This window comes from Passer domesticus, chromosome 1, assembly GCF_036417665.1.
Source record: "Passer domesticus isolate bPasDom1 chromosome 1, bPasDom1.hap1, whole genome shotgun sequence".
NCBI classification, from domain to species: domain Eukaryota; kingdom Metazoa; phylum Chordata; class Aves; order Passeriformes; family Passeridae; genus Passer; species Passer domesticus.
In genome coordinates this window covers 1,944,886-1,970,967 of record NC_087474.1, presented here as the reverse complement: position 1 = coordinate 1,970,967, position 26,082 = coordinate 1,944,886, and the positions used below count along the sequence as shown (strand labels likewise).

General features: G+C 43.3%; 1 protein-coding gene across 6 annotated transcripts; it reads right to left on the bottom strand.

The window, feature by feature from the left end:
• Positions 1 to 716: 716 nt before the first annotated feature.
• On the bottom strand, positions 717 to 25,958 carry CCDC13 (coiled-coil domain containing 13). 6 transcript variants are annotated; one of them, XM_064416818.1, is made up of 15 exons: positions 25,820 to 25,958; positions 23,749 to 23,969; positions 19,861 to 20,009; positions 17,771 to 17,913; positions 15,371 to 15,460; positions 15,042 to 15,158; positions 14,141 to 14,245; positions 12,816 to 12,980; positions 12,081 to 12,257; positions 10,569 to 10,769; positions 9,662 to 9,771; positions 7,529 to 7,603; positions 4,263 to 4,417; positions 1,042 to 1,141; positions 717 to 854 (listed from the first exon to the last, which is right to left on the bottom strand). In XM_064416818.1, exons 2-14 carry the CDS (start codon positions 23,961 to 23,963, stop codon positions 1,053 to 1,055), a joined length of 1,791 nt encoding a protein of 596 aa, XP_064272888.1. In that variant the 5' UTR covers positions 23,964 to 23,969; positions 25,820 to 25,958; the 3' UTR covers positions 717 to 854; positions 1,042 to 1,052. The 6 variants fall into 6 exon arrangements, with proteins under 6 accessions (XP_064272888.1, XP_064272641.1, XP_064272575.1 ...); XM_064416571.1 differs by lacking the exons at positions 717 to 854; positions 1,042 to 1,141 and having other exon boundaries at positions 3,652 to 4,417; positions 9,662 to 9,750; XM_064416505.1 differs by lacking the exons at positions 717 to 854; positions 1,042 to 1,141 and having other exon boundaries at positions 3,652 to 4,417; positions 25,820 to 25,953.
• Positions 25,959 to 26,082: the final 124 nt, after the last annotated feature.

Genomic DNA, 26,082 nt, shown 5'->3' with positions numbered 1-26,082 from the left:
GAACAAGATCTGCCTGATGGATGACTGCAGAGACCCAGAAACAGGGAATTCATAACGTGGATGGCAAGTTTTTTATGGAATGAGCTGAATTTAAGGTAGGTTGACTCATTGCAGGGGTAATCTGCACAGCTTTTCAGTGGAAACTCACTGGAGTTTCAGAAAAGTGCTGCCAGTATGTTCAAGCAAAGAAAGAGGTTGGAATGATGAGAGGAGCCCACCCAAAGCTGATTTGCAGATAGTCCCAGGTCAGGCTAATCCTGTGCCTCAGCACTGAAGTGCCACAGAGAGCCTGAGACAGGCAGGTAGCAGTGTGGGATAAAAACAGAGCTTGTTTTGTTCTAAGGAAGGGGGCTGGCCTAACTTTTGTACAGCAAATTCCTTCCTGAGCTGATAAAGGCAGCAGCAGACTGAATATCGAGCTCTCCCAGGGAACACTGTGCTGAAACCTGGAAGGTTTTGTCCAAAACCCCCCTGCAGAACTGCAGCTTCCCAAACTACACCCACCAGCCCTGTTTGCCAAGCCTCAGAGACAGAAACTGCTGACACATAAAACCTTCACTTTTTGTATTTCATCTCTGCTTCTCATCCTCTCCTGCAAATGCTGAAGGAATGACACGATCTGAGGCTGCAAAATCACACTGGGGCCTGGGCTCTCTCCCTGCTCTGCAGCCCAAAGGACTGGGAATATCTGGATTAACTCTCCTCTGGGGTATGGTGCTGAACAGCCTCTGCAAAGCCAGCCCTCACTTTGTCCATTATGATTTGGATGCAGTTTCAAATCATCCTCTTTGGCTCTCACAGTCTCCATCAGAGCAGCCTTCAGATTTTTGTTCGCATCCATCTGGGAGCCAAGCCTGCAAGGAAACAAAAGGAAAAACTTCCCTGTGAGCTAGGGAGCTTCAAAGAAATTGAGAACAGCCACCTCTGTTCTGGGGAAAAAAAAACACTGAAACCCAGAGCCCTGAGAATGAGCAGAGCACTTGTTCCCCTCTCCCTGAGGCAGGACAGGGTAATCCCAGCTTGGAGAAAGGGAGAACTTACCTCCTGCTCAGCTACTCCACCTGAGATTCCAGGAGCAGCTCGGACAGGGATGCAGAGAGCTCCTCTCTGTCACTCACATGCAAGGGGGGGCTGGGCTGGGCTGTAGATTCAATCACAGAATGGAGTTTTAGTGAAACAGCAAATCAGTTTTGGCAGCATGCTGAGTCAGTATCAAAAAACACTGAATTTATTCTCTCAAATAATGTACTTAATCTCTTAAATAAATATTTAATCTCTTAAATTCTATGTTATGTCCATAACATATCATAAATATATGACAGAATTATTTTAATTTTCCAGCAAAATGAAAACATGATGAATTTGCATTTCAGGGCTAAATATGTGCCTACATATATAGGGAGGAAAACAATAAATCCAAAATATTGAAGTGACCAAAACAAGAGGTTACAAACAGCTGAAAAGGATTAATCTGATCTTAATCTTGTAGTTGTGTTTCAGATTATGACAGCTGTGGCTTCCTGAATGTCTGGGACAAAGTTTGCACGTGGCACCCATTGAAACAACTTTTGTAAAGCACTTTGATCCTCAGCATAAACAAAATGTAGGTTAAATGTACTTCAAACCAAGGTTCTCACTCAGAAATGCTTTCCTAAATACAGGTCTACCCCAAACATGCAGCTTTGGTCATCCCAAAAAAGTTCAGAACCTTTTTTCAGGGCTATAGAGAAACTTATAATTCAAATTTACAGCTGGAGAAGCAAAACCTGTGACCAGTGAACGCCTGCAGTGAAAGGAGAAGCAGAGAAGTGCTCAGGGAGCTCAGAGAGGAGTGCAGGAAGGGAGCACAGCTATTGCAGAGGATGCTGAACTCATCCCAGCCCTGAGGGACTGCAGGGTGATCTCTGCTGTAGACAGAAGGCTGAATCATTTCAGTAAATGGAAATAAATGGCTTTCTCTTAAATAATCAATAGCCAGCACTACCTACCTGGAGCCAGGTAACATGAGGGAAGGATTTGTGTGGTTCAGCCCCAAATAAATTATAGAAATCAAGAAAGCAGCTAAATGAAGAGAACAACAGGCTGGAGCTGGCTGCAGTCCTTTTAACTGGGAATAGAGCACCAGGACAGGGAACAGCCAGGCTGGAATCTGTGCTGTGCTCCTACTGAACACTGCAACTGCTGGTTTGTGCTTGTGTTGGCCTGTTGGCACATTTCTGTATCCCTTTTTCCAATTCATATCCCTCATAATATCAAATATCTTCAAATTTGGAATTAAAACACTAAATCCTCATCCTGTGGAATTATCTGAAAGAACCTGGTTGGAGAGTACTGAACTCTGACAAAAACAAATGAGAAGAAAAGGCTGCATTGTACAGCTAAAAAATGCTTTTGATCTTGAGGCTGTGCTTTACAGGGCTGAGGAAAACCTGCTGTTACTTACCTATCCCTCCTCTGGGATTATTCTTTGCTAATTTGGATAAAACAGGAAAAAAAAAGCACAGAAAATGAAAAGCCTGAATAATTTTAAACCACAACTGGGTTGTTTGCAGCTCCTTAGCATCATTATCTACTTCCCTTGAATTGAAGGGACCAGAAACATCAGACTAGCAATTAGATCAGCTCTCTACAATTTTATACTTTCAGAAAGAAAGGAAAATATTATTTTAATTAGCAGGTTCTCTAGTCTCTATTTTGTATTCAAGCTTTTCATTTTTTCTTATTTCCTCAACCACTGGCATGAAAGCATTGAGATAACCTCCATGTTCTGCTGAAGAGGTGTACTACAGACTTGGTTCCTGTACAAACTCCAGTTTTGGCACATCACAAAGCTCTCATCAAAGCAGGGGAGTGAAATAGATTGTTACCTACTCATCTCGTGGATTTAGAGAGGATTTCTCCTTATTAGCCTTACTGCCAATCCTTTTCTACTTTTGCTTTTAGTCCTTAAGCAGAGGAGATTAATGAACTAAATATTTAGTGAGAAGGGATCTGTCACTGGTGGAAACAGCTTCTTCCTCTGGCTATGAAGTGCCAGCTACCAGAATTTACTTTACTTTACTACAAAACTTTACTACAGCACAACAAAACTTGACAAAAAAGCCTCAGGACCTGGAGAGTTTGTCTCTCTTGGAGCTTAAATCTTCTTCCCTTATCAAGGGGAAGATTTGATAACAGAACACATCAACACTTCACCAGGTTGTGTAAAAGTCTGAGCACTCAGAAACTCAGTTAAATTCTGTACAAATCAGCATCAAAATGCTCCCACACTTCTGGGATCTAAATTTTTCTGCACTCAGCTAATACAGGTGAGACAACTCTAAGAATCAGTGCTCGTAAAAAACCACAGGAGAATGAGTCAGTGTGGGCTGGAGCCCCTTCCAAGGACACAGCAATAATCCTGCTGTAAGGAACAAATCCATGTTTTACAGAGAGGAGCAGGTTTGAAGCATCCATTCAGTATAAAGGTTCCTCTGAAGGGCTCATCCAAGGTCTCTGATGAGCCCTGTGGTCCCTCTGGTCACCTTAACTCAGCCTGACACCACCCCAACATTTGGCAAATTGAAATTCCCCTCCCTGCTGTTCATCTTCTGGCATTTGAAGTCCTTTTACTTTATGAAAATACACATAAAAAGGGAAACCACTGGAAAATTTTCCTTAAGAATATGTGCCATTTTATTGGTTTAGACACTTTACAGAATCAGAATCCTCAAGCAATAAAAGTATCTGATCAGGGAAATAAAAATTTAACATCCTCCATGAATTCTTCTTCTTTAACTATGCCAGGGAGGCTTTCATATTTATAGCAGGAGATTATCACGTTCATGGGATAATAAATTACACCAGATCTAATTACTTCATCACCAGCAATAGTTTTTCATAGGCACTGACAGGCCTTAAATTGGGATATGTCCTTTAATTCTGCTCTTAACCTTCAGCTGAATCCCTCAGGCACGAGTGCAAAGGGAGCTCTGGGCCTGGGGGCAGCACAGAGCAGGGGAAAGCTTTTTCTCCTGCAATTATCCCATGGAAACACCCTGCAAAACTCCTGGTCCCCCTCAGAGCTGTGGGAAAACCCTCTTCAGTGAAGAAGAGCCAGGATTTTGCCTCCTGCCTTGCTGCTGGCTCTGAGCAGGTCCCATCACCACGTGCAAGGTCAGGCACTGGGCTGGCTTTGGCAGGTGGAGCCCCAATGTTGTCACTGTCTATAAAGCCCAGAGGTGACATAGGGGATGTGGCTGTGGCTGAGGGCTCCCCTTCACCTTTTCTGCTCCTCAGGGCAAGCTCCTGGGCAGTTGTGCTGCTCCCTGGATCCACCTGCAGCTTTTCAAGCTGCTGTTCCAAGCTGTCACTCTGCCACTGCTCTTCATGGAGCTTCTTCTCAGCTTCTGTGACTTTGTCGCTGCTTTCCTCCCCCCTGACAGGCAAAAAAAATGAATAAAAAAAAAGGAGTTCAGCTCATTTGTGTCATGTCTGTGTCAAATCTGTCTTGGTGCTGAATCCTGCTTCCTCCTGCAGAGCTCCCAACAGAAGGGAAAGAACTTTCCATGCATCCAAAGGCAGAAATCCCAGTGAAATTGTACCAGGTGACATCTTCTAAATATGCAGAAGAGAATTAGCTGATGAGTACAGCTGGAAACAATGGGTTAGTTTGCTCAGATCCCTTAACTCTCTCTGTGTGAATTCACCCCTCAGATGAGCAGGAAAGCTGCAGATTGCTGAGGAGAGATCTTTCATTACAGGAATAACAAACTGCATTTTTTAGCCACTCTGGGAAAGCTTGGAAGGCAAATAGTTTATAAAAACGAACATTTGTGTCAGTTATCTGAGAGGAAGAGAAGAAACTTCTGCTTTTAATAAACTTGGCAATTAAACATGACCACGGATGGGAGAGGGTGGAAAAGAAACTGGTTACATCACAAAAAAGCAAATTGCCTCTCTCCATCCTGAATGACACCTCAGAAAATTAACTGCAAAAATCTGATGTGCACCCACTGATGCTGCCAGTGGGGCAGTGACTGACACCAAGCAATTCCAAGGAGTTTAAAGCTAAAAAGAAACAGAGATTGACTCACTGGATTGGACTGAATAAGAGCATTTCCCTCCTGACCCCACGGGTGCAAGCTGGTTACTCTCTGAATCAAGAGACTTGATTAGTTTATTTCCCTCCTAGCTGGCATGAATAAAAAAAATAAATTACAACTGTAATAAAATTATATCACTGGTTTAAAAATGTAGCTACAGGCAAGACTCGACCTGCTGTGGCAGTGAATTCCCAGGCTGGTGATGTGCTCTGAGACATTTTATTCCTCTCAGTGGTTCTGCATTCACTAAGCTTTCATTTGACCCTGGTGTTCCCCTGGCATCCACTTTACACAAAAACTGGAGGAAAAAATGGCAAGATCTGTGGGATTTTTAATGGAATCATCTGCCAAGAGGAATAATTTAAACTAAAATGCTGTAGAAAAATCTCACTAGTAACAATTCCCAGGGCTCTTCTCTTGATTTAAGCATTATCTGTGTTACCTGAACTTTGTCACACCCCAGCAGTGGAGGGAAGAGGAGGAAAACCTGATTTTTAAAAATATATTCACGTTGAAATCTGACTGGTGCTACATTACCCTGAAGTCTTCCAAGAGTTATTGCACACAGTCTCAGAAAATTTATGTTACCTGCTTGATAAACGTGTGATAACTGTGGAGCTGCTGAATCATCAGTTTATGGCACATTTTACAAGCAAGTGTGCATTTCATTGACTCTGTTTTTCATTATCCCATATTGGTGGTGGCCACACTTCAGTTACCACTCACAGCCCCATCCTCCTCTGACTGCACAGCTCTATTAAAGTCACTGGGCTTACAAACATGAAAAAGATTTTTCCCAGCATGTATTTCCAGAATTTAGCTTTAAAAGCACCTTTACCACAGCTCTAAAAGAAAAAAAAAAAATCTATTTTTTTCTGACTGTGATTAATCATGCAGGACAAAAGTTATACAAGTGAGAGTGAGACTGTGGCAAATTAAAGCAAGTAAGCAAACAGTGCTTATTATATTGACAAGCACACAGGAATATACTTCCAATATTGGGAATCAAATAACACATACTGGGAAAAAACAGTAGCTGAAAGGTGTCCAAAAAAATTACTTTTCTGTCCCTTCTCTTCTAAAACGTGGTTGGCTTTTAACATCATCTTACATTGAACTGAATCAGAGAAAATAAAATTTAAAAAAAATCACTGCTATGCCTCTGTTAAACCAGAATAAATTAATTTAGAAAAGGACACAATGGAACTTAAAAAGAATGTGAAAAGCTTTGTAAGAGAATATTATAACAATAATTACAGTATTTACTACTGATGAATAATATTGCTGCCTCAATAAGGCCATGCATATATAAATACAGCAATTCTGGTTTTATCTAAGTGCAGCAAGCTGGAAGATGGCTCCATTTTTTTTTTCTCTGCCCTTTGTTCTAAAAGAATAATAAAAAGAATGAATCATCAGCCAGGCAGGGAAATTGAGCAGAAAAAAAATTGAAAACCCCCTATTTAAGGCAAGGAAGGCAGCGTGTGATGTACTGTGGTGCCTGTCCCAGACTCTCCCTGCTCCCAGCAGCCCACAAAGGATGCTGCTGGCATGAGGCTGTGCCATTTCTGCAGCTCCAGGAGCTTTTCCCTCTCCTGGCACAGAACCCTCTGTGTTATGATCTCTCCCAGCAGCACTTCCCAGCTCAAGCTGCCCGTGCCAGCAGACCTGAGGGAAGCACAAGCACAGAGAGCCTGGGTCCCACTTCTGAAATGGAAGTGCTCAAATGCTGCCTTTGTTTCATTCCTATCTCCAATACACTTGTCTGAAGGTGAAGGCAGAATGCAGAGCCAGGCTCACTACCTCCCCCCAGCACCCATCTCTAGACTGCAATAAAGAGAACAGAAATATTTGGATATAAAGTCACAAGGAGTGCCATTAGAAAGCTGTTTGTGGATGCTTCCCCTCCCCATCACCCCTGAAAACAAACTTCCACCTCTGATCAATTCATTATCCCTGACTCTCCTTCCACTGCTACTGCCAGAGCAAAAGGAGATTGTATCTCCCAAGTGCCACACTAAACTATTAAATGCCCTGCTATTGATTTTCTCCCTCTGAAAGGCTTCAGGCAGCACTTGCACAATGGCTGTTCTTGTGTCCAAAATGTGCTGAAAGGAAGGGCAGTTTTCCCATGCATCCCATTATTATGTAGTTCATTACTTCTCTGACCTCTCTCCTTTCAGGAAGACCTTCTTTAGAACAAAAAAAACCCAAGAGAAATCTTGATGGTTGGGAGTAAAAATGGAGAAGAATGGTGTCAAACAAGCAGTCAATTACAGAATTAAGAGAGAAATCAGATGTTAGAGCTCTTGGACAGCTTCAGGTGGGAGGGATGGTGCAAGAAGCTTTCACTACAGAAACAAGGCAGGCAAGACAAGGATTTCCAGCAGCTTGCAGAGCATGGCAGAGCACCTCCCTTGCTGTAATGAAGTTTACATACCCACCTTCCAGGTGGGTTGAGGAAGAAAGGCTCTGTGGCTGCTGACTCCACGAGCACGTGGCCCATCGCGGACACTGCGCTGGGGGGAGGAAAGCTGTGTTAGGAGCTTCACACAGGGCAGAATTCCCAGAATTCCAGTCCTTCCCCAATGTATGTATTTTGCAGGGAAGAGCTCCCTCACCTCACACCTTCACCCAGCACTGGGAGAGGCAATCCCAGCTCTGTGCAGTTTGCATGTCACAGATTTTCCTAACAAAGCGACCCCTGCTCTGCAACGCAGGGCACAACTTGGATTTCCCAATGCCCTTTAGAAATATATTTCACACAGCTTTATGTATTTTATACAGCTTTATGAAATCTGCTTTGTGAAAACCCTCAGGAAGATCTGTCAGGCTCACTGTTGTAAGAGGAGGAACAAGCTGATAACACCAGAGTATCACTGCCAGCCTGGCTGAGTTTTATGTATAATGACGTGTGCCTGGGACATCTCATTTCAGTGTGTATTTGTTTGGGACATCCCACTTAGGTGTGTCTTTGTTTGGGGCACCCTATTTAAGGAGCTATTTCCTTGGGACACCACATTTCAGGGGGTGTTTGTTCCCTCAACACAAATTCAGCTGCCCAAAGCCAAGTCCCTGCAGACTTACCCCACATTTCCTTACTTCAGCTGTAGCTAACAAGAGGATAAAGCCTTAATATTGTGGAAGTGACAGATGTGCCTCCTGGGCTAGGAGTGGTTAATCCTAAAATCAAGTTAAGGTTCATACTGACAGCCTTGGCCCAGTCTAAAAATGCAGATTTTTACTCTGCCATCTCCAAAGGGTTCAGCATCTATTTATAGAGTTTTTCATTTTACCTTTTCTGATAGGAAAAGATGATTCACTACAGCCAAACAGAATTGAGAGTTCATCAGCATATTAAAGTTAATGGAAGGAGTGAGCCTTGCTGACCAAGTTATTAACAGCTCTCAGAGTTTTTCAGGATCATTCATTGCCCACCTGACACGTCAGCTCTTTGCACGACAGAGCCCTTGGCCCTGTACACAAGCAATAATTTATGCATTGCACTTAGTGGTTTCCACAAAGCCATTACCCAGCTTTGGTTCCTGCTTAGCATCAGCAGACATGTGAGGTAAAAAAAAAAATGGGGATAAAATATAGATTTGCTCCAGGAGAGCACAACAACTTCTGCAGAGTTGGAAGGGGGAGAATTAAAACAGTCAGAAGGGCGTGGAAACTTTCAAATTAAGGATACTTCAAGTCCAACTCAAAACTACAGAATTCTTCTTAAATTTTACAGTAATGCTTTACTTAGGAATACTCAACTGATTTTGAAGCCAAATTGGGTGTCTAAAGTAATGAGGTAGGAAATTACACAGAAGAGATCAGTTGTAACTTTATCTTGATGAAAAATTTCCCCCATCCTCATCAGACCAGTCTCAAATCCTCACTATCAATTAGACCATGAACTCTTTAGCAACAAACTCAGCAGCAATTTAACAGGAAAGGATATAACTTGCTGTGGTACCGTGGTCCCTTTACACAGCCAGAGTGACCCAGAGTCACATCAGTGTAAACACAAATCAGATTTATTGCTGCACTAAGATTAGTGTAATTTACACAGTCCTCAGCGAGGCTTTAAAGAGGGTGTTTGGTAAGAACAAATGATGTGGTGTGTTTTCAACATTTCTGCATGTAAATCCTACTCAAAGAGCGTTTATTGATTTAAATAATGCACCAGTGATTTAGTGCTTACCTAAAATGGCACTTTGCCTTCACTCCCCACCCTGCTCACAGAAATCTGCTCCTTAGAAGCCCGGTGTCTCATAAGGGAAAAGACTCCCAGGCACTTAAGCTGACCACATAAACATTATCTGAGCTGCAGGAGGAGAAATAGCTGCACTACCACCATGCCAAATCTAGTCATGTCTGCAAGTCTGTACATCCTTCTCAGTTCCAGGACAAAAGTCCAAGAGATAATGTGATTAGAGATTCCCATATATTGCAAACAGGCTGCCACAGCTGTTGGCACAAAGCACTTGTGGTCTGATGAAACTCCCTGGGAAAACCAAGCTCCTGGATTACTCAAACAACTTGAAATATTGACTTTCTGATCTTCTTACCAGGAATCTTCTTACCATTCTGTGCTCCCAGCCTTGCTGCTGCCTGACCCCTCAGGTGATCCTGAGTACTCATAGCATAGTGGAGGAGCAGCTCCTGACTTGTTCTGTGGATGGGCAGATTTCTTCTGTTAATGGTGGAGCATATTATAAAAGCAATTACATAGCTCAGAGGAAAACAGCTGCACCAATGCCAAAGCAGCAGCTTTTGATTATTGCTACAAGCAAGCCAGAAAACTTTTGATTTACAGGACCTCTCAGAAGCTTTGCTTTAATTCCCATCCATTGCAGGATGAAAACAAAACAGAAGTCAGTAAAAAGGGCAGTTTAATATGAAATCAGAGTGCATTAATAAACCAACTGTGCTGGCAGTGATGCTGCTGCACTGTGGGTTGTGTCCCTAACCCAGGTTTGATCCTGGGTTCAATGCTCCAGCCCCAATTCTTGAGGTATTTGGGAGATTCACAACCTCACCAGAGCCCCAGGAGGGTTTTGGATCTATGAGAATGGCATGCCTAAACACTCTTCACAAATCCTGACTCTGAGACAGCAGCAGCTGCTGATGTTGGTGTGACACATTTGTTTGCTTCCTCCTTCCAGCAGCCAAGGGTGCTGAGCACTGAGGAGCCCCCAGTGCAGCCCCAAGTCCTGCTGTCAGTCTGACAGTCCTGACTTGGCCCACGTGTGGATGTGATTGGTATTTCTGTGTTTGCTGCTGCTGAAACTGCCTCAAGTTATACACAAAGGAACTGAGGAGTTACAAAAGAGAATTCCTGCTTTATCATTCCATCAGGAAAGACTGTCAGCAGGACAGGGATCACTGTCTGGAGGCAGCAACCATCTCAGATAACAAGGGACAAGGAAGTGCAAGAGCAGATCTGAAGTGATTACCAAGTGTGCTCCTCTAATTAATTTGTTTGCCTACCTTATTTGTGAGCTGTCCAATCTCCTTCTCCAGAATTTTAACCTTTTCTTCTCTGTCAGCCACCAACCCCCTGAGCTCATCTATCAGGGTGTTTTGTTTCTGAATCTCATGGCTCAAGTGGTGCCCCATCATCTGCTGAGACTCCTTGTTCTCCTTCTGGCTCAGGCCCTTTAAGATCTCCTGCATTTGCTTCTGCTGGCTCTGGTAAAAGAGAAACAGGGGAGAGCTTCATTTTGTACACAATGATTATTTTAACCCCCCCCAAGACAAATATCCATTTAGGAATGGCAGGGCAAGTCCCTGGTGGGGAGCACACTGGTGTCACTGGTGCCACTTTGGCAATTTGATTTGTTATGTTAACCTGAGCAACGGTCAGATTCAATTTGCTGCCAGCTCTGCTGCTCAGTGTAGCAAAAAACAGAGCAAAAAAGGCTGGCCTTTGATAAAGAAATTACTTTTCCCATAACCTGAATGAAATTCAAGATTTCAATGTGCTTTTTGTGGAATTAGAACATGACCAGATCATGTGATAGTGATATTAAAAGCTGAGGGTACTGTGGGGTGACAGATATGAGGCCAGGCTGCTTCACCAGTAATTTTGGAGGGTTTTTTTTTCCACACTGACAAACCTAATACCTGTCAGGGAGTTTCTTCTGTCAGGCAAACAACCTGCAAGTAAAGTGCTTTTGTGATAGAAGGGATCAAAGAGATTAACCATCCCTTCCCAAAGAAACTTGCATCTTTCTGTACTAATTTTAGTGGGAACACTCAGAAAAAGTGACAAGCGTTCTTTGGCTCCCCTAATCTGCTGGTCAGCACCCACAGTGCTGGTGGGAGAAGGGTGAATGCTACCCACAGCAGCAGGGAAATCTGAGTGGTTTGAAACTAGTGAGGAGCAGGATCAGGAAACACAGAATTAACCCTGCTAGGAGGTGGCATATTCTCTACTATATTTGCTATTTTAATTGAGGAAGGCTGTTTAAAACCATGGCAGGACCATGACAGCAACTATTTATTTCTTTCTCAGCATCTTTAAGCCTTTGCTAAAACTCTTGGTTTAGAAGAGGCCAAATCCTCTCCTGCATGTGAGTGTGCACATGGTTTAGTGCTCATGGTTCAGCTTGTGGGCTGTGTAACAAAATAAATGGAAGTTACAAACGAAAAAATTCCTGCAGGCATTCTAAGGAAAAAAAAATCTACCAGTGGAGGTGAAAGCAGAATAAAGAACACAGGCCTTGGGTCAGGACTGAAGGCCTTCCTCTACCTACTTCAATCCTTCTGCAAAATGTTTCTGCCAGTCCCTGCAGCTCAGGGCCACTTGGCTGTATCTGTCACACCTGGTGCTGTCTTACAGCCCTTACATGACCTGATCCAAAATGCAGAAGGACTTCAGCTGACAGGGAAACCTCTGGCTGTCACAGTTGGATTCATCAGGCTCCTGTATACCCTAAGGCTGTGTGTGCCATGTTTTATCCCCCATAGGAACAGGGCTGGGACCAACACAGACTGTACCAGCAAGGCCTGTATGAGCTCATCATCATGTTTCCCTTTCTCCAGCAAGGTTCCAATCTGTCCCTTCAGCATCTTCACTTCTCCACACAGCATTTGGTTCCTGGCTCTTGAAGCATCAAGTTTTTTTTTCAATTCCTCATGGTTTTTTTGGAGAGTGTTGTGTTGCTCAGAGAGTTTCTGTAGTGATGTAAAAGGAAAAGAAAGTTATAACTTATCACCAAGCCCCAGGTGCTGTGGTGAGCAAAAAGAATCACACATTACCTGGTAGAATCTAAAAAAATGGGACTGGAATACTGTATTAGTCCTAGGGAAGTAGAAATTATAAATGCTACTGGCTGCCTGCTTGCCAGCATCCAAAAAGGGTCTGGAATCCAGGTGCTCTGGGTAGATTCTCCATTATTCTGGATTCTGATTCCCCATTATTCTGGAGAATATCTGGGTAGATTCTCCATTATTCTGTTCAAATGGAGAAGCCCAGAGCCCTACAGATGCAGGAGGTGTGAGGGGATGTCTGTATTTGGGATGAAGAATGCACACCTGGCCAAGAGGGGTGCTAAGGAGTTTGGGTGCAGCTCTAGCAGGGCTTGGCTGTGAAATGGGGCAGAGCTTCCTCCAGCAGATGAGGTGGGTCTGTGAAATGGTTTTAGGTAGGGTGTAACACACCCTGAAGGCAGGACAAGTTATTACACACTGCTCCACACCCAAACAGGACTCTGTCAGCTCACAGGATTCTACCTCCAAAGATTCCTTCTTTTCTTTCTCCAAGCTGCGAATCTTCAGCAAGTTCTTCTCTTGGACTGACAACTTCCTTGGATCAGGAAATGCCAGCAATCCCTCATCCATCTCAAGCAGTGAAGCTCTGATCTTCTGGTGATTCAGTTTATGCTCCAGCTCATGAACCTGTGGCACAACAATGACAACTCACCCTCAGCTTTAGCAGGGGCACAGGGCAAAGAGGACACAGCCAAAGGCAGCTCAGATTATTTCTTGATATTTTCATGGTTAATTAACACTAGCAGTGTTTGGTCTTTCAGATTGAAATTTAGCTGCTAATAAACATGCAGATTTTAGGGCATCTGTGCAGGATGGAGATCTGGGACACATGGGAGATCTGTGCCTTTGTGGAGCCACATTTGGAGGCCAGACAGGCACTGCAGAGCACTGGAATTGCTGCTGTGTGAATCCAAGGGAACCCAGCTTGTCAACTGAGGCTGCTTTCATAGTCAGGGGAAGGAACTGGGCACTTCCACAGCTCAGTTCCTCTGCTTTGGAGGAACCTGCCTCACTTTTGATCCAGTCACTGGATTTACAAGATCCCCACTGACTGCAGAAGGGGCCTGAGGAGTCTGGATCAGAAAGAAATCTGCACATTAAAGCAGAGAACAGTAGGAACAGTGGCCAGATGAACCCCAGGCAGGGATAAAACAGGGGGAAATGGAATTTGCTCAAGGGAAAGCAGAGGTTAAAAATCTCAGTCAGAATGCAAAAAATCACAGTTTGATGGCATATAATTGAACAGCAGGAAAATAGGAAAATGATATATCAAATTGCCTGAGAGAAGTTTTATTTAGATGCAGACAAAACTGCCTCCCTGCCTCCTGCTGACATTTCAGCTAAACTCTGCCCTTCAGAGGACTCAAGAGTTAAAGATTTCACTGAAGCTCCTGAGGGAACAACTTGAAAACCTGATCTGGCCTCAATTCTTCCCATCTGACTCCAAGCACTGAACAAAGGTGTCTAAGTCAGAGCACAGACACTGACAGGGCTCCTTCTGTTCTCAGTGGAGAGAGGCACCTTCAAAACACCCTGGGACTTGAACTAGGCTGCCACAGCTCTCCAAGGTCACTGAACTCCTTCCTTTGACACAGATGTGAAAGATTCCCAGCTGAAATACCAAAGCTTGCAGGGCTGCAGAGTCATTAACATGGTGTGCACACATCAACCCAGAGATGTTAAGAATTAATGAAGAACTAACAGCACTTTTACCTTAATTTGAGGTGATAGCTCTGCTTAGAAAGAGAATTCCAGCTGAAATGGCACAGTGCAGGGCTGAAACTCACCTTGGTTTGGAGAAGGAGAATTTGCTGAGCTCGTCCACGCCAGTTGCCAGAATTGGTCAAGAGACTTTGGATATTCACATCTTCCCCAACTTCTTTGGCTAAAATCTGGGAAAAGGGATTAACATCAACAATAAGGCTTAAAAGGATGTGTTGGGGAGAGGGAAGGAAAAGCAGCTCTCTCTAACAGGGAGCACAAGCAGTTTTCAATAGACACAATTATTTTTGATATGATGAATATTTACCCATAATTAACCAGGAGCAGAGATATTGTCTTCATACACACCAGGAATTGAATCAATCTCCCTTGCAAAATTCTGACACAGCTAAACTTAGTATGAAGAGCATTTAAATTATTTATAAAAAGGTCAGCAGAGTTCTATTTTTAGGACCATATTCTCTACTCTGATCTGCATTGCAGGTCTCCTACACAAAGTAGGGAAACCAAAGAGAATCAGAGCACATAATAACACTTAAATCCATCACGGATCAGAGGAAAAGGTTATTCTGGATGTCATTCCAACAAACTCTTTAAACACGTGCTTTAGTTCAAGCATGACCTCTAATCCCATTGATTCCCAAGGCACTGGAGCCTACAATAAAAGTAAATACATAATTAAGTGTATGGGAAAGGAGGAATGATATATGGATATATGTCACAAACAGTTCTGCTGATCTGGGACTTTAAAACTCAGAAAGATTTGTGGACAGTGGGAGGCAAGACATGAGATTCCTGTGTCCAGGAGCACAATTTCAATTCCAACCCCTACCCCTGTGTCTTCCCCAGCTCCCTGCTCCATTGGAACAGCTCATGGGGGCCAACCAAAGGCCAAAAACCTCCCAAATTCCCAAGACTGAACCTCCTGCAGGAGTCCCAGCCCCAGACTGCTCCCTGCAGTGGTACCTTTTGGGTCAGCTTCAGCTCCTGTTTCAAATTCTGGAGCTGGTTCCGATATTCTGTCACTTTTAAGTTGGCTGTGTTCAATTTTTCTTGCAGTGCTTTCACCTCTGGATTTTCAGCCTTGGAGGAAAGGAAGGAAAGGGAAAAACTGAAGTGATTAACATCCATGGATCCATCAGGATCACTGAATTATTTTTTCCAGACCTAATTTTTGGGGCATAGAGGAGGTACAGGGGAATTTGGTCCCAAAACTGGTGACAGGGATACATCCTTGTTCTACAGAGGAGCTGAGTATCAGCTGCTGATTTCCTCATTTCAATTACAATTCCTACCAAGTCTCCTTCCAGCTTTTTCAGAGCTGAGTCCTTGATTCCTGCAGCATCACCACCAAGGCAATGGATTTTTTCTGCAGCTGCCTGTAGCTGGAAAAGAACCCCATTGTTAGTGTAGAATGGATGCAGAGAACAGCATCACTCCATGGAGTATTAATTAGCAAAAAAGTGTAACTTAGATGTTTATGTACTCTAAAAAAATCCCCAAAACCCCCTTAATTTTCCCTTTTCTAACACAATCATTAGGAAAGCTTTTTTTTTTTTTTCTGAAATGCTTCCCAAAGGATCATGTTGCATTTTACTGTGGAATAACTTCAGAAGGTATCTCTGACTTGCTGAGATGGGATCAAATTTCAAGTATGGAGACTCCTGAGACATTTTATCACCAAAAGTACCTCGAATGAATGTTTATATACAGAAATCCAAATCCTGTCCAGCCCAGAATATTTCATAAAATGCAAATAGTTCTACTCAGTAGAGGAATATAAAAGGAGAAATCTACCTGACACCCTCTAACTGAAATTTAATGGTGTTATGGCTCTTTTTCTTTAGCTGGGAACTCTAAAGTAGCATTTTTTAACTGCTTTAAATAACTTAATTTATTAATTAAGAGTAAAGACTGTCTCCTCTTGCTTGCCACAGCAAAGGAAAACAGACATACAACCCTTTCTGCTCTGAATCATGCCCTATGTTGCTGTTGCAAAGATTTCCAAATGGATGAGAGCGCAGGAATTTGGGGCTGGAAAGGCCAGGAAGTGTTGCTTTAAAAGTTTGGGACTTCATTTTTTGAGGTGGGTGGAAAATCTTGATTATTTGCCTGAATTAAGGAAGAGTCTAAGGAAGAACTTCATTAAAGGGACATCTGGGGAAAAATTCACTTAGGATCAGCTCTAATTTCACCTTTTTTCATGGGTTAGGGCCACTCTTTCTATCCAGTTCATAAAGTTTTGTAGTCAATGAACTGATAATGAGGATTTTCAGCTGGAGCTGGCAGCTGCTGGCTCCAGTTCTGAGGAAATTTTCTGCAAACATCCCTTTGCTCACATGGCCCACCCTTTGCCAAGTGATTGTTCAGTGGCCACACCTTCCATTCTGTTTAGGGGAAAATAATCATGGTAAAATACTTATGATTTACAGATTTTTCAGTTTTCAGGCAAGGAAAAGAGCTAAAAATAGGTAAAATAACAGTGTTTTCTAGCTATCACTCTATATTTTTCATAGATACCTCCCAGTGACTAACACTGCTTTCATTTTACACATAATTTACATATTCATATTCCTGAAATGTTTGTGCTCCTTCTTTTTGGGCCAAAATCTGACAATATTTAATGTTTTTTGTTTTGAATAATGGTCATTTCACTTCTGCAGTAAGAGAGAGGTACTAAGCTGATTTTTCCTTAAATTATTCATGAATTGCTCCACTACTTTTGTGATTTTTTAGGCCCCAAACTACACCTGATACTTGTTTGCCAACCTGCCAACTGTTTGACAAGACCCCTGTGACCAGAGCACTGTGGATTTATGCAGGAGTTCTCCAAAATTTAATTTAATCTCTGACTTCTTGATCTTTCAGGTAGCTGGGGTGCAATTCAGGTAGATGCATGACTCATGATAATAAGTGATGGTGAAAGGCTGAGTCAAAATGCATCTGTCAGCATTATGGATTCATTTAACTGATGTCTTCTAAGAAAGCAAAGTTCAGAAAAAAAAATAAAAATAATAAAAAAAAAAAATCACCAATACTGTGTAAGGAAGAGGAGCAGTAGCCAAAGGACAAAGCAAATATTGACATCAGGGCATCTCATTTTCAATTCAGCAGCCACCTGAGTAAAATTAATTCTGCGAGAGGTTGGCAAAAAGTGACAGTAAAGTAGAAAATTTAATCTGTCTGAGTGAAGGTTTGCTGTCTTATATGATATAGTTTGGTGTTGTTTCAGTTCTGTAAGTACTTATTCCAGAAAATAGCTTTCATTACAGGGATAACAAAAGCTTAGAATAATAAAAAACTAATTAGTGACTGGTCTTAACGAGGTGGGAATGTAAGACATAAAGATGTGAAATTTGCTTCTCCTCACAAAAAAAAAAAAAAAAGAAATAATAAGAGAAACATTATTGCCAAACTGGTAGAAAAGTCTCTGAGCTTCTACAAATGAACACTCCTAAATGCTGTTTAATAAATCCTTGGCTCATTATAATTTGGGGATATCCTTTCCTAGCTCCTCCTGTCTGCAGAGGTGAAACAGCTGAGGGAACACATCATGGACAGAAATGACCACAGCCCAAAGCAAACACAGATTTAAAAGCAAATTCAACATGGGAACATGAACCAAACCCATTTTCTATCCCAGAGGCTGTATTTCCATGTTTTATTATGCAAAAAGAACAAGAAAAATGCCTCACTTCTCTCTCCAGCTCCTTGACTCTGTGATTCAGCTGCTTCACTTTGGCTCTCTCACTCTCAAACTCAGCTGTCACCTCCCGGTTTTTCTTGGCCAACTCAACGATTTTAGTGGCAGCCACGTCTCCAGTCAAACCAGACACCTCTGAAAGAGCACATCAAAGCAGAGGGCACATCATACAGGCAGGATTCAGAACAGACCATGCTTTTGTTCCCTGTCACAATGAACTTCCATTGTCCCATCCCTTCCTCTGCGAGCTGTGCCAGGCACTTCAGTGAACAAGAGAGGGAAGAGATGTCAGAGGTGCCAGCTGGAGGGGTTGGTCCTTTGATCCTGCAGCACTCCATGGCCACATTTCACACTGTGGCAACAGCCACAAGGCCACAACAGTCACACAACAGTGGTCATAGCCACATTTTTACCTGGAGAGGGCAGTGGTGTTTCCTGTTCACTGCTGGGAACGGGATTTTTTGGCATTTTCACAAAAAAAGGCAACACTCTGCTTTGGCGGGTTGTTTACTACAGGAGGAGTTGCTGGAACAGAGGTGTGAATGTTTTTAGACATCAGTCCTCAAAGGTCAGGCACAATATTACAGTTGGGTGCTGGACAAGGTCCAGGAAATTTCATTGTGCCTATTTATAACTCCCTTGGGATTACACAGGGAGTTTTACTGGATGACTCTTTTAATTGCTCTTTTAATTAGCCACGTCACTAGCTCCCTCATCAGGGAGGGTTTGATTAGTGCCACAAACAAAGCAAACCTGTTGTGTCACCTGGCTCTGGTTAAAACCACACAGGTGAAGCAAAGCTCTTGTACAAGTGCAAAATCAATGCCATGGCAAACAATGTCCACAGAAACTTCCAGCTCAGCAAGGAACACGAGCCTGCAACAACAAACCCTTGATGGGGGTGTGAAGACTGAACTTGGCTGCTGTCATTCCTCTTAACTCTTTCATCCTGCTTCAGGGCTCTGCAGTAATCACTTTTCTGTGATATTCATGAGCTGGGGTGGGATGAGAGGTGAGAGATCACTCCCAAGTGAATGCTGAGGCCCATACAGCCCCAGAGACACTAATGGGGCCACACAGAATACAGCTGGGAACAGAATTTGTTTCTATGCCACTGTTTAAAAAAACTGGTAAAGAACATCATTTATTGTTTTAAAAGAATTTATTTAAAAACAATTAAAATGCTTTTTAAAAAGCACTTTAAACCAATTCATTATTTTCAAAAGCACTGCTCTCACTCCTTTATGTGATTTGTGTCACCCCTCCCACCTGGGAGCTACTTTTACCTCAGTTTTCAGGACAAATAATGGATGCTGAGAATCACAGTAAATACTAAATTAACCAAATCCAGGCTGCTGCTTCCATGGTAAATTGCTGGTCTTCAAATGCATTGCACACACTCACCCAAGGCTTTTCACTCCCAAGCAATGGGGGGGATTGCCACAATGCAGACAGGGAAAACAGAGGAAAGGGATTGGCATCAGCCAGAGAAGCTGCAACAGCACATCTGGCTGCTGGTCCTGACCAGGAAGAGATTATCACCTCTCCTGCACAAAAACTACAGCTGCTTTCCAAGGATTAAGGTGGAATTTAATGTTATTTAGTTCTCTTTGTTGCTGGTTTCCCCCTTCTCCTCAAGCCTGGTCATCAGTGCTGTCCTGACCAACAGTGGCACCCAGTGGAGGAGGTGCAGCCTGCACAGTTCAGTTGTCAAAAAAACACCAAAATCACTTTAGAAGTTGAATTTTGCATTCATCCAGCATCCTGCCTGTGCCCTATTCAGGCAAAAAAAAAAAAAAAAAAAAAAAAAAAAAAAAAAAAAAAAGGAGCCTGAATAAGAAGTTTAACCCTACAGAGCAGAGAAAGCTGCAGCACAGCTCTTTGACACTAACAGGAAGTTTTCCAAAATAATATTTCTATGGAACACCATTATTTTTGTGCCAATAATAGCAAGTTTACAGTTCTATGAGGAACAGAAATCACTGTGGACCCTAAAAGGACACTATTCTTTTCAGGGACATTTTTTTTGTAATCAGCATCAAGCAAACCAACATGGGGAGAACTCAAAGTTGCTGTGTTTACCTGACAGAGCCAACTTCTCCACCCGTACTCTTTTCTGGAGCTCCTTTATTTCAAACTCTTGCTCTGCTGTCAGTCTGTAGAGCCTGCAGTTCTCATCCCGGATCTCTCGGAGCTGATCCTGCAGCTGCTTATTCTCAGCCTCGAGAAAACTGGGAAAAAATTAACCATAATGGCAAATAATGCACAAATAGGTGCTCCTAGAAATAAAATAATGAAACAACTGCATGATGGATGGGTTGAGCTTATCAAGAGTGAGCTTATTGAATTAGGCAGAATGTCCTAAAGCTCAGATAAGAACACAAGCTGGTTATCTGATCTATTCAGGTAACATCTTCTTAAAAAATAAAAATTGCACTTTCTTGAGCTGTCTGGGGCAAAACATCACAGAAAAGGTGTACTGAGGTTACCAAATAGTGTCATCTCAGTGTTACTTACCTGCTTCTTCAGAGAAAATCAGGCAGCAGTCAGCATGTGGGACATTCAGGCTTTCTTTTCTATACTTGACAAAGCCAAGAGAAGCCAACAGAGCATCGACTACAAAGCTGCCTCTGGGGTCCTCTAAAAATCAATGTTTTAGAGCAATTCATAAAAGACCAATTTCCCGTGTCCTCAGCTGATTCTCCTGGAACCCTGTGAGCACCAGTTTGTATTGTGCCTTTTGGAATTCATTTAGAAACAGAGAATACCAAAAAAAGCCCATTGAATGGAAAGAAACAGCTCTGCTTCTCCTGTTCTTCAGGACATTTAGCAACATTTAAAGGTTTCATCTCTCTAAGACATCCAGAGAATTAATAACTTTAATCTCTTTATGGCCCTGATGTGATGGGTCCTTCAAATATAAAAACCTGTGGAGCCTCAGGGGCTCCATTCAGTTGTGGGAGTTCAGAATTACCTGAGCTCCGTGACATGGGATCCTTGAGAAAATCTGGGATTTAATACAATTACCCACACACAGGTGACATTTGGGCTGCCCACCTGACCCCAGCTGCTGCTGGTGGAAGATGCAGGTCTCCAGTGCCCTGTGATTCCCATGTGGGAATTCCCATCTCAGTTATCCAGACACCTAAATCAGCTGGATGAATTGACTCCTAGACTCTCATTTAACCCTAAATGTTCACTTTGGAGATGTGGTTTGAACAAAGCCCAGTTGTTACAGTACGTACCTGTAAACACAACCAAGTCAGATGTCTCAATAACCATCTCATTTTTTTTTTATTCCAAAGTTTTAGCAAGCTCTTAGCACCCATTGGACCTGAGAGCTTTTAAATGCACCCTCCATGTGCCCATAGCAGAATAAATAACCCCTGAAGGCACTGCCATAAACAGCACAGCCAGTCTGGGAGAGGATTCACAATGTATAATTAAAAAATGCACTTGTGTTTCAAAGCTGCAAATCAAAGGGAGATCAAAGGCAGCTGTTCACAAAGGAGAAGAAAGCAAAGAGCAATGTGAGCAGAGGAGAGGCAGAACTGAATTATTCCCACATGAACCACTCAGAGGAGTGAGCAACAAAACTCAGATCCAATTAGAGACACTTGAACCAAAAGATTTTGAACAGCTGGGGGATTAACATGGAAAAAAGGTTCTAAGCTCTTAACACACCTGAGCAGTGAAGTCTTCTGAGAGCTGGAGTCCAAATCTGGAGGAAAAGCACTTAGAGGAGGATGGACAGAACTGCACAGAGCTGGAGTCTTCTCTGAGGAACTTCCCACCCCATCCCAGAGTGACTCTCCCTGTCACAGAGGCTATAAATGAGCCAAAAGAGTGGGCTGCCAAAGGTGCCCCTTTTCACTCTCCTTCAAGGAATCAAAGCCAGGTGGAGCTTATGAGCAGGGCTCTGCCTGGAATTCAGGTGGTTTCCCAAATTGCATGCCCTGTTCAGGCCAAAAGAAAGTACAAAAACAGTAAGGAATTTAACTTTTGTCAAATTGTGTCTTTCCCAACTCTTGTTAGAGACTCTCCACGTGATGGGGAGAGTCACTTAGATACATTCAAGTACAGCAAACAGAGAAGGGAGGATAAAGTTACAGAGAGAACATAACAGAGAAGCAGAAATATCAGCTAAACACTTGTCTAAACAAGACTGGGGAGTAGGATGGGAGGAAGGAAAAAAGAATTCCCAAGGCTCAGAGGAAGGGAGACTTCTGAGAGGAAAATGTTTTCTGATTGCTGCTATAAACAACAGTGACAAGCTCAAATCACTGCCACTGCAGGCCATGTGGAGTCCTGTGATCCTGGAACAGCCCTCTGATGTGTTGTCATGGGAATATTGCAGAGAACATGCTGGTGAATCCCTTCCAAAAACAAATCCTGCCTGGATTTGATCACTCACAAGCACTCCTCTGCTGAATGTACACAAGCAAAGGACAATCCAGATCTATCTGCCACACCTGCCATGTCAGATGGGGACTTTTGACAGTCAGTGACACAGCAACAGAGGTAAATAAAAAATCTGGGATTACTCAGGCCTGAAGTACTGAACTCTAAATAGCAGAGAGCTACTGGGTTTTCCTGTACTCTGCACACTGCCCAGGCTGTGCCACGGGAGCACCTAAATCCCCTTCCTCTGCCAAACAGCTGAACTATGGGAGTCAGCCTCACAGGAATTTGTTAAAAATCAGATTTCCATCATAATCTTTTACAGATTATCAGAAAACAAAGTTGAAGGGAAGAGGACAGGTGGTAGAGGTCAGACTGGGGGCTTAACTTGGCAAATCAGACAGCTCTGGTGAGGCACCAGTGCATGAAGGAATTTCTCCACCTGGCTTCACCACTGCCAGAGAGCAAAGCCCTGAACAGGCAACGTTGCAATAAGGCAGAAAAATCATAAAGAAAGGCTTCATAAAATCAAGCCTGCTCTGTTAAAATCAATGGCTGGCCTTGTCAAAACTAATACTTTGCCATTTCCCATGTGATAGCAATCCTGGTGTGAGCAGTCATTAACAACAATCTATTCCTGGGTGAAAAATAACTAGAACCTGTAGAAACTGTTTTTACACAGACAGAAAAATGAAAACTATCTCTCACAAACAACTTTTCCTGCACATACACCCTGGGGGTTTGAGTGACCAATCAATACAGAGTAACAATTTGTTACTAACCAACAAACGTAATTGGCACGAAAGCTACTGACCAACTGGAGTCACACCTGAGGTCTGAAAAACTGTATAAAAAGGAGTTATGTGAATAAAGAATGGGCTTTTTTCACCGTGAAGAAAATGGAGTCTGTGTGATTTATTCCCATAGCCAGCAGTGCAGACACCTTTGGGTGTGTCCAGCCCCAGTCCTGCTCTAGTCAGAAGTATTAATTGGGTCAGAGGGAAAGGCTGCCTATATCCTGGAAGCAAGAGAAATGATCTGAGCTGGGGTTTTAAATCTCTGCTCCAGTACTCAGCTCAAAAGGAAACACAAGATTAAGGGAGATCCATACCAAAATGCCCAATGTCCTGGTAATCTCGTGATCCACCAAATCAGGATATACTGCAAAGAAATCCCAGGGAACACTCTTCTGCACTGCAGGCCTGTGGCTTGCTCCCATTAGCTGCTTTGCCTCTGTCCATCTTTGGAAATTATTCATGTAGAGAACCTATTAGTTTAAAGCTAGGCAGGAACTAAGCAGCAGTTCAGAGGGTGCCAGTGACCCCAAAAGGCTGGATTTTGTCAGGTAGTACCTGGCTGCCCCTTTATTTGTAAAATACTGACATTAAAGAGCAACAGCACAATGCCCTGAGGATAATTATGGACAAGGAGAATCTCCTCAGGATAATGAAAGCCCAGTGTGTGTAGACATAAAGTGTCCTGCCAGCTTAATAATACTGAGATTCATGAGATCATAAGCAAAATACTCTCCAGTGACTTCCTGAAGGAACGGTGCTGCCAGACCTTTACCTTTTGCTGGCATCTTCCTTTACAGGAGGTCCTTTTTTAAAGAGGTTTAGATCACTCAGGGCTCTTACAGTCTCCTTTGTGCTGCCAGTGCTCTTCTGCCTGTCCTGCTTCTCCTTCTTGGTCTCCAGCAAGTTTCGCAGCCGCCTTTGCTGTTGCTCCTGATAAGCCTTGAACTGGCTTTTGAAATCTTCATTCACTTTTACCTCTGGCTCCATTGTTTACTAAAAGCATAATGAGAGGAAAATAAAAAGTGACAGAGAGAAGAGATCAGCACTGCTTTGAAAAACATCTTCTGGCAGCTGCTGTGCAGCTTTTCCTGCCGACCTCTCTGCCCAGTCTCCCACCACCTCCTCCTCTCCAGCACTCTGCAAGTGCCTTTTTCCATAAATGGCTTTTAAACAGCCCTTAAAAATAAATTTAAAAAAAAGCTGTTGGGTCTTTTTCACTCCAGAATTCAAAAAGCAAAAGTTTCCAAATGTTCCTAAACAGACCTGTTCAAATAAACATTTTAACAGAGGAGCAGGCTGGAGCCAAAGCCAAGCCAACGTGGCAGCCAGGTCACACTGGAGATTTTGGGACAATCCAGCCTCCCTGCCCCTGTCCAGAAAAAGTGCAAATTCCCCCATTTTTGGGTTCATGAGAGAGAAAGAAAAATATTTTTTTCCTTATGCTCCCCTTGGGCAAGACAAAAGTGTGGCTTACACCTTTTCTGCAATCACTGAGTAATAACATAAATAACTAAATAATAATATATTAATTATTAGGTATATTAAATTATAACAATATATTATTAACAGATATTTTAAAATAATAATATTGTTACCCAAACATTTCTTAGGATAACTAAAGACAGTTTTCTGATAAATTGCAGCCCCTTTCTCCTTCTGTTTGACAATTATTGTGGGCAAAAAAAAACAATTGTACCTTTGGTCTAGGAAAACTAATACGTAAATACCTCCAAAGGCACACCCTGCACTGAGTAATTAACACAGGGCCTTTCCCACACAGAGGGAAATCCAATTATGCTGATTAATGCACCAAAAGGCAGAGTGTCCCTTTGTGTGTTTTATGGGCAGAGAGTCACCTGGACAAGGTGCAAAGAGCAGAGTCTGGTGCCTCTGCACAGCCCACAGGGCTCTGGGCATCAGGGATCAAAGAGTTACTGAGTCAGTGAGGCTGGAAAATTAATTTTAATTGATTAAAGCTGATTCTGAGATTTAGAAAAAGCCTACAGAGATAAGGAGTCCATTTACTTAAGCAAACGGGATGTAAAATTTAGCTTTTCTGGTTTCAGTAACCTTTGGGTTGATAATTAAAGTTATAATTAGATTGGATCTCTTGATAGGTTTAGCTACTGACCTTAAAGATAGCAAAGATAAGCAAGAACATCTTCAAGCAGTAGTTGTCTCTGCTCTGAAAATATCCTAGAATTCTTAGCAGAGTAACTATTTTAGGCTTCATGACTTTTCTCAGAATTTTCTTTACTTAGGCTGCATTGCTGATTAATTTATTATTTCATAACTTCTGGAGTTATTTACTTCTCTATAGGGCAGAAATGTTCATGGCACTCAAGGTGCAGCTCCATCCCACAACGCTGCGATGGAAAATCCTGCTCAGATCCCCTGTCCAACCATTAACCCAGCACTGTCCCCAAGTGCCACATCCACGCGGGATTCGAACGCTTCCAGGCATGAAGGGCTCCACACTGAAATGTTCAACACTTCCAGTGGTGAAATATTCCCGAAAATCTCCTCTGAACCATCCCTGGCTGCAGCCAGGGCTCACCTGGAGCAGGTGGCACAGGAACGCACCCAGGTGGCTTTAGGATGTCCCCACAGAAGGAGACTCCACGCCTTCCCTGCCCAGAACTTTCCAGCGCTCAGAGGAAAGAATTTTACACCCATTTTGAGGCAGAATTTGTATATTTTAATTGCAAGCCCGTAGCTGTAATTATCACCCTCACGCTCGCCCTGTGACCTGCCAGGACCTGCCGGGTCCCGGCAGCGCCGCAGCGCTGTTTCCCCCACGGCGGGCACTGCTGCCCGCGCTTGCCGCACCTCCCCCGGCCTACCCGAGCGGCGTTCCCGAGGGCACGGGCAGGGTGTCCCGGGCTGTCCCCGTTCCGTGCGGGGCAGCGGCGGGAGCGGAGAGGCGGCCCCGGCTCCCGCTGCGGGCCCGGTGCGGTGCCCATGGCAACGGGAGCGCGCGCGCGCCCGTCCCCTCAGCGCCGCCGCCATGATGGCTCCCCCCTCACACCCCGCTCCCTGATCGCCATTCCCGCACCGATCCCGGCCCCGCGGCTCCTTCTCCCACCTTCGCGGTGGTAGGGACAGG

Bases quoted from the DNA above. Each gene is read 5' to 3' on its own strand.
- CCDC13 (XM_064416505.1), bottom strand. From the start codon at position 23,963: ATGGAGCCAGAGGTAAAAGTGAATGAAGATTTCAAAAGCCAGTTCAAG. The intron at 15,461-17,770 runs GTGAGGCATTTT...GTTCTTTTCCAG, and splicing joins TCAAGGAGCTGGAGAGAGAA to CTACAGGCAGCTGCAGAAAA. The intron at 10,770-12,080 runs GTACAGTCTGTG...CTCTTTTACCAG, and splicing joins AGCTCATACAGGCCTTGCTG to AGCCAGCAGAAGCAAATGCA.